The following is a 21886-nucleotide window of genomic DNA, read 5'->3' as shown; positions in this document are numbered from 1 at the left end:
AGAGATGCTGTGGAATGACCTGAAGAGAGCCGTTCACAGCAGACATCTGAAAAATATGACTGAGCTGAAGTAGTTCTGTTTGGAAGAATGGTCTAAAATTCCTTCTTAATAGTGTGCAGGTCTGATCAGCAACTATAGGAACCATTTAGTTGAGGTTATTGCTGCCAAAGGAGGTTCGACCAGTTATTAAATCCAAGGGTTCACTTACTTTTTCCACCACCACGATGAGTGTTTAATGGATGTGTTCAATAAAGACAAGTATTATAATTGTTTGTGTGGTATTATGTTGAGCACATTATGTTTGTCTGTACGTGTGACTTAGATGTAGATCAGATCACATTTTATGAACAATTAATGCAGAAAACTAGGAAATTTCAGAGGGTTCACATACTTTTTCTTGCCACTGTATATTTAAAAGTCTGCTATTGTAACATTCATCATTCTTAAAGTAAATGTGTTGTATTGTTACATTGCCATGTCAGATTAACCAAGAAACTGGAGGAGAGACGGGAGCAAAGGAAGAGAGGAGAAGAAGAGGTAAGGAGACAAGACTTTATGGGTGCTAAATACAAGTCTGTTTTCCATAAATTGCAGATATCATAAAGATAGCATAAATATAGATATGGCAGGCTAACGCCCTCTAGATGCCAGTGATAACCATCCATCTTTTTATTTAACTCACAGTAATGAATGCAATACCTGTCTGGTGTAATGCATAGGATGGCAGGCCATAACGGATAGCTACTGCAGATTGCTTTGTAATCCAGTGAGAAAACTACTGAACTGACAGCAGTGTCACTGAGCATTTGTGCCATAACAAGCAAACATCTCAAGGCTTACCATGTGATTTACATAGCATCACATAGGTATAAAGGTGTTTCTCTTCGTAGCTTCATGAGAAGATGGAAAAATGCTCTCAGTGGAAGACCCCTGACTTGAATGAGGAAGTGATGATCTTGGGCTGAAAAGAGAGATTCAGTTGCAGTTACACTGTACCCCTGTGCTTTATGATTAGTGAGAGCCAACTCGAACAGTTTTTTTTTGTTTGTTTGTTTGTTTTTTTAGCCCTTATTATTGCGAGAAGTGGAGAGAGAGATAGAGAGACAAGGAGAAGGACATGTAGCAAATGACCGTGGGTCAGACTCGAACCTGTGGCCGCTGTGTCGGGCACTAAAGCCCCTGTTTATGGGTCACCCACTCAACCAGTTGAGCTACTGGGGCGCTCATAGAACACTGTTTTAATAGATACCATCTCCTGACTTTCATGTTCAATCCATATGGGCCATCTGGGACAGTGTATGGGTCCCACTGAGGAATAATATGACCAGCAGGGGACCTTAATATGTGGACTCCTCATAGGAAGCATCACAGAAGTTGTAAATGGTTGAAACCATCTTCGCAGCTTCAATTGCTGCCTCGATGTTGCCGTGGTGATGGCGGCGCACATAGACGCAGTGGCCATTTCAGGAAACAACAAAAGTGAACGTTTTGAGTGTCTTGTCTATCCCAGACGTTCATTCCGCAAAACTTGCAGCCGGGAGACTTCACTGGGCGTCAGGACAGTGAACAGTGCTGGAATTGCAGCGATCGATTGTGATTTGGACATACGACACCAACACAGAGTCTGATTGGAGACTGCGCCGGCAGTTACCCAAGAGAGAAGGAAGTGGCACCAACAAAAGAGGAGGAAGAGAGCTGGGATCCATGCTAGGCTAAAGGCTAACCCCTCCAGACCAGCATGACTGTTGCTCCTACTCTCCAATGTCCGCTCCCTCCACAACAAGCTGGACGAGCTACGTTTGCTGAGAGAAACCCTCAGAGAGTGGAGGGACAGCTATGTGTTTGGTTTAACAGAAGCATGGCTCCATGACAGCATCCCAGATGGACATACAGCTGGAGGGGATGCAGACAGACAGGCAGCTAGCTCTGGGCAGCATCTGCAGCTTCACCATCGTCACACCATCGTGTGTGTCTTTGTGTCCCTGAAGACCTACCAGGACCTGAAGAGGTTCGCCATGTTCAATAAATGGTGGCGCGCACTGACACAGCGCCCCCTTCAGGAGACAGCGACAGTGAACGTTTTGTGTCTTATCCCAGATGTCCATTCCACTAAACTTGCTGGTTGAAGAATCCTGAAGAAACGCTCTTTCATCTTGCCTGTACTACTGTGTATGTACAGCAAAATGACAATAAACCTGATTTGATTTGATTTGATAGGTTCTTTTGTGGAACAATGGAAGCATCAGCTTCAGGGTTAGAGCAGACCAGGGGACCAGACTGTTGAGGCAGACCAACCAACAAACCAAAAGAATCTCCATATGGGGAGATACTCCTGACTATTCTAGACAGTTTGTCTCCTCCATTATTGTACATTGTGCACACAAGATGGGACGTCACTGAGCAGAGGTGGAGATCTGCTAGGATTACCTCTTGAGTCTTTCCTCTGAGTTTATTCAATAGGTCAGCATCAAACTGTATCATGATACATACGAATGTTTCTAAAGAGAGAGTTGTGCGCTTTTATGCAGACAAAACGAAACATTACCTTCGTATGTTACTTAAAATATTAAAATATTATTATTCTTGTATATAATATATGTTATATTGATTTAAAAAAAAAGAAAAGAAAAAAAAAAGAAAAGAAAAAAAAAAGAAAGGTGAGCTTTTACAGGATTGAATTTCCCTTCTGGGATGAATAAAGTATTTTTCATTTAAAATTATAAATTTTTCCCAGACACGGAGACACAATCGATCAGAAATTGCAAGTACACTGTGGCGTTTTCTTTACTTCAAACAAATTAACTGTCGTACACGCAGTCACAGTTTATAAGCTGCAGTTAAATTGTTTGTTTCATAGTGGCTGTCAGATGTAGTTCTTAGCTCTATTGCAGCTGTCTGAATATATTTATTTTATTGTTGGTAACAGTAAATAGATTATCAACATACATTGTTTTGGAAATAATGAATAAAGTAGGCTATTAGTGCCTTGGACAGTTTGTTTAATTTTGTTAGTTTAGATTTAGTCTGGGGCTGCAAGGTGGCTTGGTGGTTAGCACCGTCGCCTCGCAGCTAGAAGGTCGCTGGTTTTGCGTCCCGGTGAGGACACCCGGAATCTTTCTGCGTGGAGTCTCCATGTTCTCAGCGTGGGTTCTCTCCGGGTTCTCCGGCTTCCTCCCACAGTCCAGAGACATGCTGAGGTTAATTGGTGATTCTAAATTGTCCGTAGGTGTGAATGTGAGTGTGCTTGGTTGTCTGTCTCTAAGTGTAGCCCTGTGATAGACTGGTGACCTGTCCAGGTGTCCCCTGCCTTTGCTCAAATTGCCCTTTTCCACCAAGTAGCACCAGGTGCTAGTTTCGTGCTGGTGCTAGGGCCAGTGCTTAGTTGGCTCCAATCTGAGAACCGCTTGCTTTTCCATCCATTGACCGTGAGCCACACCTTACGTCACTGCATACGTAGCCGTTTACCGAACAGCACTCGTGGACACGGAAGTCCACACAGGACTCCAGACTAACTTTTTTACCAGTGTGTCCAACTTTCTCATTTGTTTGCACTTCTCACCTTGTCACAGGCAAAACATATGACTTGCTGAACATTTTCTTATTGATAGACACTACAGTTTACGATGTTCCCTGAATGCCCCACATAGCAGGCTGCGGTAGCTGCTGATGGTGGCTGCAGTGCTCAGACCAGTGTGCGACCTAGGATGACTTTAAAAGCGTATACTCGGGCGGGGCGTCGGTATAGCTCACCTGGCAGAGCTGGCGTCCCATGTACAGGGCTACAGTCCCAATGTGGAGGTCATGAGTTTGAATCCTGCTCATGGCCCTTTCCCACACGTCCTTCCCCCCCATTCTTCTCCCCTACTTCCCTGTCTCTCTCTCACTGCACTATATAAATAAAGGCATAAAGGCCAAAAAAATTACCTTTCAGAAAAAAAAGAGTACACTAGGGCAGTCTAACGTCAGATTTGTCCTCAAATGAAACTGAGTGATTTTTTTTTTTTCATGCAGTCTTTTCTATGAGCGGAATTAACAGCGCATGTAGGTGCGCTTCGTTTTGCATGAGAGGACCGCAGCATAAATACCGCAGTACACAGAAGTATTAAAAGTCCTGTTTTCCACCACTGCGGTGCTACTGGTGGGACACAGTTGTAGCGAAATCCTGGTGAAAAACGACACAAATCACTGCTTGTGTGTCCCATTCATTGGTCTCGATGGTCACGATAACCCCTCCCCTAGCCCCTGACGTACTTGGTGCTTTTCTCTGGCCCAGCAAAGAGTTGGTGTCTGAAAAGCACTAGTTTTGCGAGCCTGCTTTGGCGGTGGAAACACAAAGAACTGGTGCTAAGTCAGGCACTAGCACGGAACTAGCACTGGAACCAGCTCAGTGGAAAAGGGATATAAGTCAGCTGGGATAGGCTGCAGCCCCCCCCAATACATTCCTTGATGTACTGTCCAATCTTGCATGCATGACAAATATCATGCATGTTCCGTGGCTGTTTCTGGCACTCTGGGGGGTATGTCTGAATGAAGTCCTTAGCAACCTTTCCGTAACCACTGTGAATGACAGAATGTCATTACATTAACAGACTGATTAAGCAGCAGTGTTATGGTTCCCAGATCAGAAAAGACCTTAAGTATGTTACTACCCTTACCCCTTCCTCCCTGGGCAGACTTCCCCTCCATGCACTTGAAGGTGCGCAGAGCCAATGAGTATGTGAAAGGGAGGTGACGGGACTGATAAATTTCATTCCCAACTGCAAATTGAAGATACCTCTTGTGATGTGTGATGTGGTAGCACAGGAATATACAACTGTAAAATCTGTTGCTCACATCAAGTTGCCCAACTGGTTGCATTCTGGCAAGTATGTTATTATCAGCACTGAGCAATGTGGCTGTTTGTTGTGTGCAGATCCAATAATATGTGTCATACCCCCTAGCTTCTTGGGAATTAGGAAAATAGGGACAATGAAGCCCCTTTATGTCTCCAACTTCAAGGTATCACCGTTTAGGAATGAGGCTATGTCCTCTTTCACCACCTTATAGTGGGTCCAGCGAGAGAGGTTCAAATAATGCAGCTGAAACAGTCTTAATACACAAGACTATACACTGCGTCAAAATTATTCTGCAAATTGTATCTGTCATAAAGATTACATTTTTTTGTTTTTCAATTAAACCCATGGTTGGTATTGTGTCTCAGGGCTCTTTAGATCACTGAAATCAATCTCAGACGCCTGTGCTAATTAGTTTGCCAGGTAAGCCCAATTAAAGGAAAAACTACTAAAGAAGAACGTTCCACATTATTAAACAGACTACCATTTTCAAGCAATATGGGAAAGAAAAAGGATCTCTCTGCTGCCGAAAAGCGTGAAATAGTTGAATGCCTTGGACAAGGTATGAAAACCTTAGATATTTCACGAAAACTTAAGCGTGATTATCGTACTATTAAGAGATTAGTGGCTGATTCAGAGCACACACAGGTTCGTGCAGATAAAGGTACAATGAGAAAGGTTTCTGCCAGACAAACACATCGGATTAGGAGAGCGGCTGCTAAAATGCTATTACAAAGCAGCAAACAGGTATTTGAAGCTGCTGGTACCTCTGGAGTCCCACGAACATCAAGGTGTAGGATCGTCCAGAGGCTTGCAATGATGCATAAACCTTCTATTGGGCCACCCCTAACCAGTGCTCACAAGCAGAAACGGCTGCAGGTGACCCAGAAATACATGAAGACTAATTTTCAAACAGTCTTGTTCACTGATGGGTGCTGTGCAACCCTGGATGGTCCAGATGGATTAGGTAGTGGACGGTAGGTGTATGGCCATCATGTCCTAACAAGGCTGTGAAGTCAGCAGGGAGGTGGTGGAGTCATGTTTAGGGCTGGAATCATGGGGAGAAAACTGGTCGGCCCCTTTAGGGTCCCCGAAGGTGTAAAAATGACCTCTGAAAAGTATGTGGAGTTTCTGGCTGTCCACTTTCTTCCATGGTACAAAAAGAAGAACTGTGTGTTTCGTTACAAAATGCTGCAAGGAATACCTCTGCATCACTGGCTGCTATATGCATGAAAGGAGAGAAACTCATGGTGTGGCCCCCATCCTCCCCTGACCTGAACCCTATTGAGAACCTTTGGAGCATCCTCAAGAAAAAGATCTATGAGGGTGGGAGGCTGTTCACATCCTAACAGCAGCTCTGGGAGGCTATTCTGACATCCTGCAGAAATTCAAGCAGAAACTCTCCAAAAACTCACAAGTAGGGCCTGACCGATTTGGATTTTTTGAGACTGATGCCAATTCCGATATTTGGCAAAAAAAAAAAAAAAAAAATTCCAGTAACTGATTAATTGACCGATTAATTAAAAAATATATGTAATGAATAAAATAGTTTCTTTTTTGGTCCCTTAACGCTTACAACAACAACACAGATATGAATCACAGGCAGAACATTTTACTGTTTTATGCTGTCTTTTAGTATTTGTTCAACTTTACAACAGAGAGGAGTTTTCAAGTACAAAAACATGCAACAAAGCATTAGTCTATGCATCAGTAAAAAAAAAAAAGTTTTCTAAACAAATATGTCTGTAATGTGGGGTATTTTATTTTAAATTTGCATTGTGCATTTTTCTTTCGATGGAGCATGAATATAGCTACCAGCTGTACTGATGACTTAGTCTTTAGATTTAGACTGTAGGTGTCTGCTGTATACAAGCAGTATAATGAGTGAAGTCACTGCAGAACATTATTGATGCAGCCCTCTGATGTTCTGGACTCTCACTGTGATGTCTTTAAAGTTGATGAGAATAAGTTAATAAAAATGTAAGTTGAATAAGTTAGTTAAAAGGTTAGATAGAAAGTTTAGAAGCTGTTTTCTGTAGTTCTGTCAGAGTGAGGCTCTATGCGCTGCTTTGGTTTCAGACTTTGCGGCAGAGTGAGTGATCTCACTGCTGGACGGTCATCAGCTATTTTAACTCTTCGTCATCTCCATGTCCAAGGTTGACTTGTTTACAATTAGCAGAAGCAAAAACTGAGCTTTTCGTGGTGTTGCTGAGTGTTTTGTATGGTTTTTCCTTGGAGGTATTTGTCTTTTAACAAAATCAAATTGTACAAAATAAATGTACGAAAGCCACTGTGACACTTAACAGCATTTACTGTTTTATGAGAAATTAAGAATATATGGGCTTTTAATTGGCAAAACTCCGGCCGATGATGAGTATTTTGAAAATCGGCTGATTTAATTGGCCAGCTGATACACCGGTTGGACCCTACTCACAAGTTAAATGGATGCAAGAATTGTGAAGCTGCTATCAAATAAGGGGTTCTAAGTTAAAATGTAACTTGACCTGTTAAGATGTTTTTAACTGAAATAGCTTTTGATTTCAGTAAGTATGACCCCCTAATGCTGCAAATTCAATAAATGACCATTTTCAGTTCTTTACAACCTATAAAATATTTTGGAACTCTGTTGTGTGTAATAATTTGGAACAGTGCATTTTAAGTTTTCTATTTTTGAAAAAAAATCCTGCTATCATTGGGAGATTAGTTCAAAAACATTTGAATTATACTTTAACGTTTGATGACTTGAAAATTATGCTGACTGTCATTTGCATCGGCTATTTAGGAAAATCAAAGAAAAATCAAATTTGCATAATTGGAACGGGGTATAAACATGAATAAAGAAATACATAAAGAATTACTTGGTGCTTAATCACTTTTAGAACACAGCTCGTATACAGACTGACTAGCTGCATGTTCAGACAGGCCACTGCAATAACTGGTTGCTTTCAGATTGTGTTAGCCTGCCTAATGGGCCAAGATGACCTGTTGATGCAACTAAGGCAGCGGTACCGCACGGTTTATTTTTTTAAATACAGGCTTCCCCATTTCTGAGATAAGCAAGATTGAACATTAGTGCTTTGTTTTCATTTGATACTAATTTCATGTGACCATATTTGTTTTCGACTGGCATTTCAAAAGAATTGCTTGTTTATCATCTGTTTGAGCCTCTGAGTGTGAAACATAGTTGCTGTTTATGTCATTAACGTGGCTACTCCACCTTGACCTACCTGTGTTTTGTTCATAATTCAGAATGAAGTCAGAAAGGAAATAGACCGGCGAAAGATGGGTAAGGGCATGCAAGACTTTAAGAGGAAACAGGAAGAGGAGAAGACCAAGCGACTCCTGGAAGAAAGGAATAGAGAGAAGGCAGAGGAGAAGGCTGCCAGGGAGCGAGTCAAACAGCAGATTGCGATGGTAACCTTTTCTTTCTCTTGTCTCTCTAAACTTTAGAAAGAGTGACAAACGGTTGTCCAATTACAATTTATTATGTAAGAAATCGTTTAGAAAGACCCTTTTTCTGTCAGTGTTGAAAAGTAGACAATGTTAGATGGTGCAGATGATGCTTTAATTGAATTATCAGGGCACAACAACCTTATTTTCTTACTGTTTCTTAATGGCACAGTAATTCTACATTTTTTCCTACAAGATATTTGAATATGCATTTATTTGACAATTTACAGGATCTACAGCAAAGTAAGGTATCAGAAATATTGTTTGGGGCTAAAACTCCTGTGTTTTAGTACCAAAATATTAAACATGATTTTGAGTTTTTCCAAGACAAAAGGCCTAAATTGTTTTATATGAGGCTACCAAGTCTTACTTTGAAATGCCACATCAGTTAGAAGCAATGCAGACATATTGTTCACAGTAACTGTATTCATTTGTTATATTGACAAGAGTCATATCACTTTTCTGTCTTATCCCCTCTGCCCTGCAGGACCGAGCTGATAGAGCAGCTCGCTATGCCAAAACCCATGAAGACGAAAAGGCTGCCAAGCAGGCCATACTGCAGGCCAGACAGGCAGAACAGGAGGCCAGAAAGGAGGCATTAGTCAGGGAGAGGAGGTAAATAGACCACGGAGATTAAGCAGTGACACGTACACAAACTGTACATGCTTCAAATGCCTCCCCTGCAGGCCAAAATGTACAATCATTTCTTCTGAATCGAAAATCTTTACAAAAGAATTGTAATCATAAAGTATGCATATCAAAACAGCACACTAAAAAAACAACTCTGTTTATACGTTTTTACCAGATACTTTAACATATCACATACGGACACGTCCAAGTATAAATATTAAAAGCATGAGAACAGCTATAGTTGCAGTAATTATGCAAATACTGAAAGAAGCTCAAGCGCTGAAAGAAATTTAGGAGAGTTTAGGTTTTAGTGAAGTTAAAAAGGTAGTTCAAATTTCTGCAGAAGAACTAAACTCCGTAGACATGTAAGAGAAAGATAGTGAAGTGTCAGAGTATAAATGATGAGATGACTTGAAGTACCATTTTGAGTGTAAGCTAATGGAACAACTGAATCTCCTGTCTAAAGTCTCGAGTGAACATAATGTTTTTAACTACTTAATACACAACAGTGTAAAATACTGAGGTCTGAAAAGACCATCTCTGGTGTGGACCAAAGAACCAAACCCTCTCAATTTGTTTCTAGACCACTGTGGTTTTTTTATGCCATGAAGACAAATGGATCACTCACAGGCCTTTGAAGGTGTCCTGTACTATCAGACACCAAGACATTAGCAAAAGAAATGGCAAGGTCAGGTCTTGATGGATCTGGCTTGATTTTCCAGTTTGTCCTAGAGGCTGTTTGTTGGGACTAAGATCTGGGGTGTTTGGAGGCCAAGTCAATACCTTGAACTCTTTGTCACGTTCCTCCAACTGTTTCAGGACAGTTTTGCAGTGTAGCAGTCAGCAGTCACCCTGCTGAAAGAGGTGGAGTGTGAGGAGAGCTGCAACAGGCCATGTACAGTCATATGAAAAAGTTTGGGCACCCCTGATCATTTTCAAGATTTTCTTTTATAAATCATTGGTTGTTCGGATCAGCAATTTCAGTTAAATATATCATATAGCAGACAAACACAGTGATATTTGAGAAGTGAAATGAAGTTTATAGGATTTACAGAAAGTGTGCAATTAAACAAAAGTAGGCAGGTGCGTAAATTTGGGCACCCTTGTTGTTTTATTGATTTGAATACCTTTAGCACTAATTATTGGAACACAAAATTTGTTTGGTAAGCTCATTGACCCTTGACCTACATACACAGGTGAAGCCAATCATGAGAACGGGTATTTAAGGTGGCCAGTTGCAGGTTGTTCTCCTCTTTGCATCTTCTCTGAAGAGTGGCAACATGGGAGCCTCAAAACAACTGTCAAATGACCTGAAAACAAAGATTGTTCAACATCATGGTTTAGGGGAAGGATACAAAAAGCGAGCTCAGAGATTTCAGCTGTTAGTTTCCACTGTGAGGAACATAGTGAGGAAATGGAAGACCACAGGCACACTTCTAGTTAAGGCCCGGAGTGGCAGGCCAAGAAAAATCTCAGATAAGCAGAAGCCAAGGATGGTGAGAACAGTCAAACTCAACCCACAGACCAGCTCCAAAGACTTACAACATGATCTTGCTGCAGATGGTGTCACTGTGCATCGTTCAACTATTCAGTGCACTTTGCACAAGGAGCTGCTGTATGGGAGAGTAATGCGGCAGAAGCCTTTTCTGAGCACATGTCACAAACAGCGTCGCTTGAGGTATGCTAAAGCACATTGGATAAGCCAGCTTCATTTTGGAATAAGGTGCTGTAGACTGATGAAACTAAAATTGAGTTATTTGGACATAACATGGGGCGGTATGCATGGCAGAAGAAGAACACAGCATTCCAAGACAAACATTTGCTACCCACAGTAAAATTTGGTGGTGGTTCCATCATGCTGTGGGGCTGTGTGGCCAGTGCAGGTACTGGCAATCTTGTTAAAGTTGAAGGTCGCATGGATTCCAGTCAGTATCAGCAGATTCTTGCGAACAATGTTCAAGAATCAGTGACAAAGTTGAAGTTGCGCCGGGGCTGGATACTTCAACAAGACAACGACCCTAAACACTGCTCAAATTCTACGAAGGCATTCATGCAGAGGAACAAGTACAACGTTCTGGAATGGCCATCTCAGTCCCCAGACCTGAATATTATTGAAAATCTGTGGTGTGATTTAAAGCGGGCTGTCCATGCTCAGAAACCATCAAACCTGACTGAGCAGGAGATGTTTTGTAAAGAAGAATAGTCAAAAATACCTTCAACCAGAATCCAGACCCTCATTTGAAGCTATAGGAAGCGTTTAGAGGCTGTTATTTCTGCAAAAGGAGGATCTACTAAATATTGATGTAATTTTTCTGTTGGGATGCCCAAATTTATGCACCTGCCTACTTTTGTTTAAATAATTATTGCACACTTTCTGTAAATCCTATAAACTTCATTTCACTTCTCAAATATCACTGTGTTTGTCTGCTATATGATATATTTAACTGAAATTGCTGATCCGAACAACCAATGATTTATAAAAGAAAATCTTAAAATGATCAGGGGTGCCCAAACTTTTTCATACGGCTGTAAATGTCTCTGGGTTATTGACTGATCTGTGACGACACCCACCTGCCACTCAAAACGATAATGTCTTTAATTGTACATAACTTAAACGTGCAGTCGTCATAAACAGGGAGACCAAAAGTGCTTTTTTGTTGCACTGTAAACATGTTTATTCTGCTATGAATAAACATTCCTTCCCACTGTTGCCGACCACTTGCTCAAAGGGAATCCAAAGGCCACTTTGGATTGTTGGATTCTCTCTTTAAACATATGTTGGGAATTTGCACTATATAAATAAAAATTAATTCAATTCAATTAAATTTTGAAAATGGTTGCATGCAGATAGCGGAAGGAAAGGAGAGCCAACTGAAATAAGCAGCCAATGGCAGGCTTTTAAAAGCAACTGATATCTGGTGAGTAAGTGGCCATTTGAGGAACTGCAGTTTCTGGCATCTCTGTCTTCATTTTTCAGCCCTCTACTGATGCTTGGTGTAATACACACATTGGCAGCATTATAGCTGCATGTTACCATTTTCGAAATTCAATAGAATTCACTTCAGTTTTTATTTATATAGTGCGATTTCACAACATATGTCAACACACAGCGCTTGATAGTAAGGTATAGACCTTAGGAACAGAGGACCCAACAATCTAAAGTTGCCTTGGATTCCCTCAATGGTCGGAAGGAACCAAACCCCCCTCCTCCCAGCAAAGTGCAGACTGATATGCAGCCAACACAAGAGTCCAGATGATGGACTGATGATCTAGGATGACAACCACCAAAACTATGAAACAGATAAGAAGTTAAAGCCTGACTAAACGATGATTTACAGCATAGAAGATTCAGTACACACAATCAACTACTGCTTCTGTGAAAGTGTTTAATGTTTAACTAACTGCTTTTCTATCTGTGTGTGTGATCCAGTACTATAGCAAGGATACAGTTCCGCCTCCCAGATGGCTCATCCCTCACCAACCAGTTCCCCTCGCAGAGCAAACTGCATGAGGCTCGGCAGTTTGCTGTTCAGGTATATGTATGACAAATGCACTTCCATACAGTTGCTGTTGTCCTTCTGGATATGTTAATCTTTTAAAATCATAACTTGTGGCCGTGGCAGCTGCATTGGAATTTGTACATAACATAAAGACAAACACAGACACGCAACCACACGTGTAGTCCTTTGATAAATTTGCTCAAAGTCATCATTGAGGGGAAAATATTTTTGGAAAACAATAATACAGCATGATCATTTATTTCTGCTAGGATCCTCTAAAGAAGTTTATAAAGACAAATTATAAGCTCCCTCAAAACCCAAGCAAAGATGAATGCCAAGGTACAGGGCTACAACTTCAACAAACATGACAGAGTTTTGTTGTTGTTGTTGTTTTTTTTTTTTTATAATTAAAGCAGAACACAAACAAATACAGTGCAGCTGTGGTCCATTTAGTATTTTTCTATTTTCCCCCAAACAGTCAGGTCAATATTATAATTCTTCTTGTAAACAAATGCCCTCCCCGACCAACAAACAGACCTCTTAATTTGTAGATAAGAATCTAAGAAAATAAGAAAATAAATGAAGATAAATTATAAATAAATAAATAAGTACAGTTGCATAGTATCAATGTACTTGGGGAAGAAAAAAACAAAACAAAACAAAACAAACAAAACACGTTTAGATGTAAAACATAAAATCACTCACACACCGCTCCATGACAATTATTAGAGAGAAAAAGAAAAACACGGTAGCTGCTCGCATCCCGACTCAGCAAATAAGAACCTGCACTAAAGAAAGAGTAACTAGCATGCAGTATTTGTTATTAAGTCAGGCACAGGTTCAGGACGGGTGCAGGGGGGGCGGCCAGGCAGGCACCGGGGACAGAGTCTATAACAGCAGGCCATTGCATACCACTAAAACACCTCATCAGGAGAAGGTTTCTCAAAATATTGGAGAAGAGGTCTCCAGTGAGTGTAAAACTTATCAGAGCACCCTCTAAGAGTGAATTTAATTTTCTCAAGTTTAAGGAGAAACAGGATGTCATGTAACCATGCTTTGAAAGATGGAGGTTGTGAAGATTTCCATAAGAGAAGGATCTTCCTACAGGCAATTAAAGAGGTAAAAGCAATAATACTGTCCTGAATTGCTGAGGTGACAAGGCTGTCAGGAGACCTACCAAAAATAGCTATATGTGGGGATGGATTGACAGTTATACCTAGGATATCAGAAATAGACTTAAAAAAGGACTGCCAATAATTATCTAATTTTGAACACGACCAAAACATATGGGTCAGGTTACAAGGAGTCTGAGAGCACCTACTACAGGTTTCGTCATTTGATTCTGGAAACATCTGGAAGAGTTTGTGCTTGCTGTAATGTAGATGGTGAAGCACTTTAAACTGTATGCGAGACAGCCCAGCACAACTAGAAGAAGAATTAACAGCCTCGACAGCCTTTTTCCAGAAATTGTCAGAAAAGTTTGTTTGCAATTCAATTTCCCAATCAGCTTTAATCTTATTTACCACAGTTTCATTAGTTGTGAGCAGGAGGTTATAAAGGAAGGAAACCTGACCTTTGTTAAAATTTGGAAGTCTAAGCCCACCCACTGACCGGTTCCTTTGGAGCAAAGTCCAACCTGGTCTCGCACATTTGCCGGCCCAAATGAAAGAAGAGACAGCTTTGCAAATAGATTTAAAAAAGGACTTAGGGAGAAATATGGGGAGACATTGAAACAAATACAGATATCTGGGTAGTACATTCATTTTGACAGCCTGTATCCTTCCTGCCAAACATAGTGGCAGGCAATTCCACTTCTGTAGGTCTGCTAAAAAAGAGAAATAATGTTGGTAATCCTGACTGACCGAAAACAGGAAAAGTTTAGTCTGATTTAATGTCAGACTGAGAAAAAACAAAAAGGTTTTATGTCTTTTTATTCAGTGTATGTAAACTTCTGGTTTCAACTTTAAGTGCAGTGCAGACCATTGACAAGATGACTCCTGGTCTCCAGGGGCCTCATTTGTCATCAGTGCGTACGCACAGATATGTGCACAGAGCGTGCGTACTAACATTCCTACGCAAAATATGGAATTTATCAACTTGTACTTATACTTAGGACTGTGCGTAAATACACGCACACCTCTGACCATGCATACACACATAATCTAGCGGTAGAACAGTGAAACTACAAATAGAAAGTATACAGGGATTTTGACCACCGGCACATTCCAGTGTGAGGTTGGAGACATATGCGGCATTTCCAGCCACCACTGAGCAGGATCAAGCCGGCAGTGTTGGATGCCATAACTCCCCTGGCCCCAGCCTACATCCAGTTCCCTTACAGTCATCACCAACGAGCCCAAATCAAACAGGGACTTAACGTCGTCGCTGGATTCCCAAACATATGTGGAGCCACAGACTGCACCCACATCACAATCAAAGCAGCATCACTAAACGAGCTTAATTTTGTAAATAGAAAAGGGTTTCATTCAATCAATGTACTGATAAATTGCGATGCACATCTGTTGCTATCCAACATTGTTGCCCGGCGGCTTGGAGGAACGCGACTCATTCATTGAGCAGAACAGCTCTGTGGGTCTCCATGCAGGAGCTGCTGAGGACAGCTCGCTTGTTGGTGAGTGTCACAGAGTATGGAAATGTTTTAGGTGGACTTTGGTTACTAAAACATGTCATCAGTAGTGATCAGGGTTATCCGCTGGGTAAACGTTCGGTATTAATTCGTCCTCCTCCAGTTGCAGCCATTTCTCTTTTATGGACTGTGATACGTTTTTTGGCACTCAGCTTAACGTCAAACCACTTTTTAAAATTTTTGCCGGCGATCTCTCCTCTGACGCAACAGAAATAACTGCGGTGGTTATCTTGTCTGCAATATTTTTTCTTTCGCTGCTTATCCCAACATTTCACGCAAGTACCTTGATCTCAGTTTCATAAAAGTTCCTCTTTATCGCCCTTTGTGCCACGATGATAACGACAGGTGAGGAAAAAAATAAATCTTCACCTGCTTTATAAAAAGGCGTGTTATTGCCCTATATGGTCATTTGAAGGCTTTCCTGCAGGCAACGTGCACGAGCACGGAGGTTAAGAACAAGTGGGATTTATCAACACTGATGTGCGTACGACCCCGTACACATGTTTGATAAATACAGATTTTTTTGTACTTACACACACTCTAAATTTCATTCATACGACAGAATTTAGAACCTTTTCTACGCACTGATGATAAATGAGGCCCCAGAAGCTTGGCAAAGGGGGAAAATTTCAGCATGACATTCATTCAAAGCACACTGCCAACATCACACACGAGTTTCTAAAGATGAAAAAGGAGGAAACTATGACCTGGACAAGGGTTAGGGTTAGGTTTAGGGTTCCACCACTGATTTCTGGAGTGTGAACATTTGGAATGACTCTGACCTACTAAATTCCATTTAACAGAGATGTCACTTGTTTTTATTAAAACTACCAATTTTGCTTCAGATAAACAGAGAAACCATTAGTGTGGCCTTAATGCAGAAGTTGACACTCTTGGCAGTGTTGATTTTGGGTGTTTCAAAATCACAGAAGACTGACTTTCTGACAATTCCAAATCAATTAACCCGATGTGGTGGTTTTTGAAAGTGTGCCACATAGCACCATATTATCTTATGCTCAACGTAAAATGTTTTGTGCTGGTCCTGTGTCAGGAAGTGGGAAACCGCTATGGTAACTTTTCCCTCGCAACCATGTTCCCGCGCCGGGAATTCACCAGTGAAGACCTGAACAAGACCCTGCTGGAACTGGAACTGGCACCAAGTGCTTCCATCGTGCTTCTGCCGGTGAGTAGACCAGAATCCAGTTGCCACATGTCACTCAGCCAAGGTTCCATGTAATGTCCAGATCTGAAGTGCTTGCGTTTATGTTTCTTTGTAATCAATATTGGATACAACATAAATGATGAATGTGCCAAGTTTCATTTGTATGTCAATAGGAGGAGTACTTGTAAATAAGCTTAAAATAATTAATGAGGAAAAATCACTTTAGTCACGTCATAGTCAAGTCAAGAATGCTCTCCTAGATGTGTGGGTGCAAGTTTCCATATCAAGAGAAGACTTAATTAGCAGGTCTCAGCACAAACAACGTAGCACTCCACATGATGCGGTCATGTATGGCTGGTAATGTATCGGTGATTTTATTCCTGACTGAAGCAACAGAATAAATGCAGGGGTATACAGGAGCACTCTGTGTGGTCACACTCAGGCAAGTACATTAAAATGTCAAAGCTTCAAGTAGTCTAAAGACCAGATTAAAGGCATAGAGGCCCCACAACAGACAGACTTTAGTGAAGGTCTGGAAGAGCACCATCAGGGAACATACAAAACCTCTGCTTATGTCTGTGGCACTGGTTGTGGAAAAACTGTTTGTTTTCACAGTCCAAGATTTCAGCGACTCACTGACTGCAAAGGATTTTCCAAAAAAGAATAAATATGATATTTTTCGTTCTTAAAGTGTGTCTGTCCAATTACTTTTGAACCCTTTAACTTTAGACACTATATGTAAAAATGTATATCTCCCAAACAGGTCTCCTCTCATTGATGTAAACATATTCAGACCAAAACGCACACTTGGCACTTTGTATTATTCACTCCTGAGTAATATGAATTTAGCAGTACAGTGTCCTGCTCAGAGAAGGTGTCTAATTTTCTTGTCACTCTGTGTTTAATACTAAATTCTCAAGGCAAAGTTGGAAAATGGCACACTGTCTTGTTAAACGTAATCTGTCATTAACATCTGAAGCATCAATGTGGTTTAATGCTAAGATTAGAATAGCGAAAAAGCCATTCATTCTGCTGGTACCAGTGAGCTACAGCAGGAATCCTGCAGCTGGGGGATCTATATGATAAAGGTCACATGGTTACCTTTGAATATATGAAACAAAATTACAATCTGACAAACAAAGACTTCTTGAAATATCTCCAAATCCGGCATTGTTTCCTTTCAGTCATGAGTTGTGAACCTGACCCACCTACTGAAATTCAAAGTTTACTACAATATGTCAGCTGTAAAAAAGGCAGTGCATCAATTTTTTATAACCTCATCAGAGATGCCAATGCACCGAAGCTTGGGAGTCTAAAATTGGCTTGGGAGAAGGATATCGGAGAACATATTGAGGAACAGCAGTGGAATGAAGTCATACTTCCTGCTGGAGAGGTCCAGGCACAGTTCACCAGTTATAAAATCCTTCACTGATCCTACTGGACCCCAAGCAGAATGGCTACACTCAAACTAGACTCTCGGGACACCGGGATTTATTCCTGATAACATGGAGCCCATTCTTGGACTACATTAGAAGTGGACAGTGCCCAAGGACTGATCTCACACATCATGTAAAATGAATTATTTATGTATGTTATTATTATTTATTTATCATTTACTTATGTATTGTTTGTTTGTTAAGGTATGTTGATACATTCAATTTCTGGCTCAGTTTTTTTTTGTTTGTTTTTTTAAAATCTATTTTTGATTCTTCTTAGCCATGGGGATATAGGGAGGGTTAGATGGGCAGGGGATATTCATACTATGAAAATGTCCTAGGAAATGTCCTGAAGTGTTCGCGTTTCAATTAAATGTTGAACTAAAATATCAATTTAAAAAAAAAATAATAATAATAATACTAAACTGGGGACAGGAAGAGTTTGGCACAGGAATGAATGGAGAAACAAATGTATACATGTCTCTAAAAGCTGATTCAGTCTTTAAATGTGCCTCTTTTATCAACATTATGTGAATCTCCTCCCCCTCAGCAGTCAGGCAGGCCTGCTAACACAGTGGCCCAGTCCTCTGGGGGTGGTCTTTGGGCAGTTCTGGGCACACTCCTGTATCCGTTGCTGGCTGTTTGGAGATTCCTCAGCTCTTTCCTGTTTGCAACCCCTCCTACATCGGTAGCAGCATCCAGAGGCCCTGCTCAGCAGTCTAATCCCTACGCCAACTCAACATCAGCTTCCAACAAAGCAAAAAGGTAAGGGACAGTCTTTGTTCTGTTTCAGATAGAAATGCCTAGAAACAGCAGTTACAAGCTCTTCATCAGTCAAAGTAGGACTTTAGGTTATCTGCTGTCCAATGAGCAAATAGGTATGTAACGATTTATTCATATAGAGGCCTGTAGAGAGAGTAAGAATCAGGCTACACTCACCCACAACTGTGTAGTGATACCAGATTAAGTGTGAAATTTGAATGGTTTTGACGGACTAGTTTAACTTGAAAAGGTCCTATGAAGCACAGTCCTCCACCAAGAAAGTGATCAGTGTCTGCACCAAAATTCAGTGATGTTGTCGTCTGCCCATGCTCCACCTCTCTGCCAAATTTCATGAAATTTGGCTTGGTGGCCTTTGAATAATCTTTTTTTTAATTATTTGAAATTATTTTTCATTATTTTTTAAAATTTTTATCAGAGATCATACATAGTCCAACATTCATACCAAGTTCAAATCGTCAAATGTTACACAAATCTATATTTACATACTGTATATCCCATGTATAATATCACCCAATAGTCTAAGACTCGTTTCAGTGATATTGACTTCTCAGCTACTGCTCTCTCTTTCATTTTCATTTGAAGCAAATGTTGACATTCCTGATCCAACAAACCCATGAACAAAGAGGCTGTCACTCTCACTCATCTACTCTTAAAGATACCCTCACACCACGATCTATCTGGTAATCCCGTAGAATCAATATTTTACAGAAGGGTGAATAAAGTAAGTCTGGTCTCTGTGGACCCATATACCCGACCCATTTTGTCCACCATCTCAGAAATTTCTCTGATTGTATCTTTATAGAGAATGTCAGTCTTTCCATAAAGTAAATGTCATGTATGATTTCATGCCAGTCATCTAATGTTGAAGCATCTAGTTGTAACCACTTCTTATCAAGGCCTTCTTCCCTCCCACAAGTATTATTCTCATTCAGAGGGCTGCCACGGACACGCCGTTTGACGTAAACTCACCATTTTTGGTATGAGTCATCATCAACGTCTAAAGGCTCATGTCACTGCATTTGAGGTCAATACAGTTGACCGGCTAATAATAGCACATGAAAGTGTAAAACACATTCTTTCCTACTGCCAGCAGGTGGCGCTATGACTGTGAATTGATATTGGCATATGGGTTTCATTAGGGCAGGACTGTGATCAAGTATGTAAAGTTTGAGGCAGATTGGAGCATGTACAGGGTCGTTAGACACGCTTCCTTTTTGATGACGAATCATCACAATTCAGATGGCCGCCGTGTCCACGCCCTCAGACTTTTGCGGAGTGTTTTAATAACTTTTAGTCACCAAGCCCTGTTGTACGTGCTGGCCAAATTTGCGGCGTGTAGGAGTTAACCCCTAGGAGGAGTTTGCTCTCGAAAATGACAAAAATCACAAAAAATTGCACAGTTATAACAAAATGGCAGACTTCCTATTGAGTTTACGGTATGGGTCCAAGAGGCTTTTTTGTGTGTCCCGATGTGTTACATATGTCTACCAATTTTTGTAAACATCAGTTAAACGTCCTGCGGGGGCTAATGGATAAATTGCTGCAGGGGGCGCTTTAGAGCCATTTTGTCAAACAGGCACACGTTGTCTGTTGTTGAGGCGATAGTGACTGATATGCCAATTTTGGTGAGTTTATAAGCATTCTAAAGCTGTCAAAAGTCCTTTTTGTCTCAAAGTAACTGTGCATCGCCATGGCAACACTGTTGCTTGAAAACCCAAACGATTCACACTGTAGCATCGTCAACATGGGAAGACTTAGCTGACCAATTTTATGAATGATATCACAAAGTTTGAAGCAATGGCACGTGGAAGTATAATGCCTCAAACAGCCTGTTACCAATAGGTGGCGCTATGACTGTGAATGGAGTTTGGCATATGGATGTGATCAGGACAACAGTCTGATCAAATACGTAAAGTTTGAGACAGAATGGAGCGTGTACAGGGTAGTTACACAGTACTTCCTCTTTTATGGCGAAGGATTAAAAATCAGGAGGCTGCCATGGCCACGCCCTTTGACCTTTGCAAATGATTTTGATATCATTTTACCTTCAAGGCGTATTCTACCTGCTACCCAAATTTCAGCGCTCTGTGACTTACCCCCTAGGAGGTGTTAGCTCAGGTTGGACAAACGAACAATGCAAAATGGCGGACTTCCTGTTGGGTTTAGAGTATGGCTGTCACTGACATTTTTGTTTGTCCTAACCTCCTCCATATACCTACCAAATTGCGTAGGTCTGGGTCAAACATGCTTCCGCTGGGACCATTTTGGCATTGACATGTCCAACTCCCTTAAAATATCAAATTTTTCACCAGTTCTGATGTGTGTGCAAATTTTCATGCAGATTTGAGAATGTTTAGGCCCTCAAAAATGCAATTGTTTATGGCTATGAAGAAGAAGAAGAAGAAAAGATAATCCTTTCAGTTTCAAGAGGGTCCTACGCACTGTAGTGCTCGGGCCCTAATAAAATAAAATAAATAAAATAACTGTACAAAATGTGCAAATTGAAAAACAGTGCAAAGACAAAGGATTTTACAGAGCTGAGAGCTGAGAATGCTCTCTGCCAGACAGAGGCCAGGTGTTGTACAGTGTTATAGCTCTGGGCAGGACAGACTTCCTGTCCTGGTCCTTGTGACAGCGGAGCTGAATCAGTCTGTTTGAGAAGGAGCTCCGCTGCCTGTCCAGAAGGGGGTGGAGAGGGTGGTCGGGGTTATCCAGAATAGATAACAGTTTGTTCAGAGTCCTCCTCTCCACCACTGCTTCCATGGTGTCTGGTTTGCAGCTGGTAACGGAGCCAGCCTTCCTGATAGTTTGAGGTTTATAGGGGGAACAGGAATGGAGAAAGCACAGTGCCCTGTGGGGCTCCTATGTCACTCACCACCACATCAGACAGGGCAGCTCCAAGATGGACAAACTGCGGCCTGCCTGTCAGGTAGTCAGTAACCCAGGAGACCGTGGGTGAGTCATCATTCACAGCTTCTCCCTCAGCAAAAGTGGCTGAACGCTGTTGAATGCACTGGAGAAATCAAAGAAAGTGATTCTCACTGTGCAACCAGCACCATCCAGGTGTGAGTGAGCCCTCTGCAGCAGGTAGATGACGGCATCCTCGACTCCCAGACGAGGCTGATCAGCAAACTGCAAAGGGTCAAGGGAAGATTTCACCTGCGGACGGAGATGGGCCAAGACCAGCCTCTCCAGCACCTTCATCACATGAGGTGTGAGGGCTATTGGTCGGTAGTCTTTGGGCCTCGACTTCTTGGGATCAGGAACCAGACAGGAGGTCTTCCACAGTGTGGTCACCTTCTCCTGGGTCAGGCTCAGGTTGAAGAGGTGGCACAGGATAGTAGACAGCTGGCTGGCACAGGTCCTCAGTACCTTAGGGCTGATACCATCAGGGCCTGCTGCTTTGCCTTGGTGTAGTCTCTCCAGCTGTCCTCTCACCTGGTCGG

The 21886-nt window shown here is 41.5% G+C and overlaps 1 protein-coding gene across 2 annotated transcripts in view; it reads left to right on the top strand.

Moving 5' to 3' along the window:
- ubxn4 (UBX domain protein 4) overlaps nucleotides 1-21886 on the top strand; it is a 53342-nt gene that overhangs the window by 19909 nt on the left and 11547 nt on the right. The window contains exons 7-12 of one of the 2 annotated variants that reach the window (XM_008296834.1): nucleotides 483-537; nucleotides 8082-8246; nucleotides 8770-8897; nucleotides 12343-12445; nucleotides 16111-16242; nucleotides 18211-18422. In XM_008296834.1, coding sequence (XP_008295056.1) covers nucleotides 483-537; nucleotides 8082-8246; nucleotides 8770-8897; nucleotides 12343-12445; nucleotides 16111-16242; nucleotides 18211-18422 — 795 coding nt within the window. Of the gene's footprint in view, nucleotides 1-482; nucleotides 538-8081; nucleotides 8247-8769; nucleotides 8898-12342; nucleotides 12446-16110; nucleotides 16243-18207; nucleotides 18423-21886 lie in introns of both variants that reach the window. The other variant, XM_008296833.1, reaches the window with a different exon arrangement.

This window comes from Stegastes partitus, unplaced genomic scaffold (genome assembly GCF_000690725.1).
Source record: "Stegastes partitus isolate 25-593 unplaced genomic scaffold, Stegastes_partitus-1.0.2 Scaffold1155, whole genome shotgun sequence".
NCBI lineage: Eukaryota > Metazoa > Chordata > Actinopteri > Pomacentridae > Stegastes > Stegastes partitus.
The sequence above is the reverse complement of the archived record's forward strand: the minus strand, read 5'-3'. Positions and strand labels throughout refer to the sequence as shown.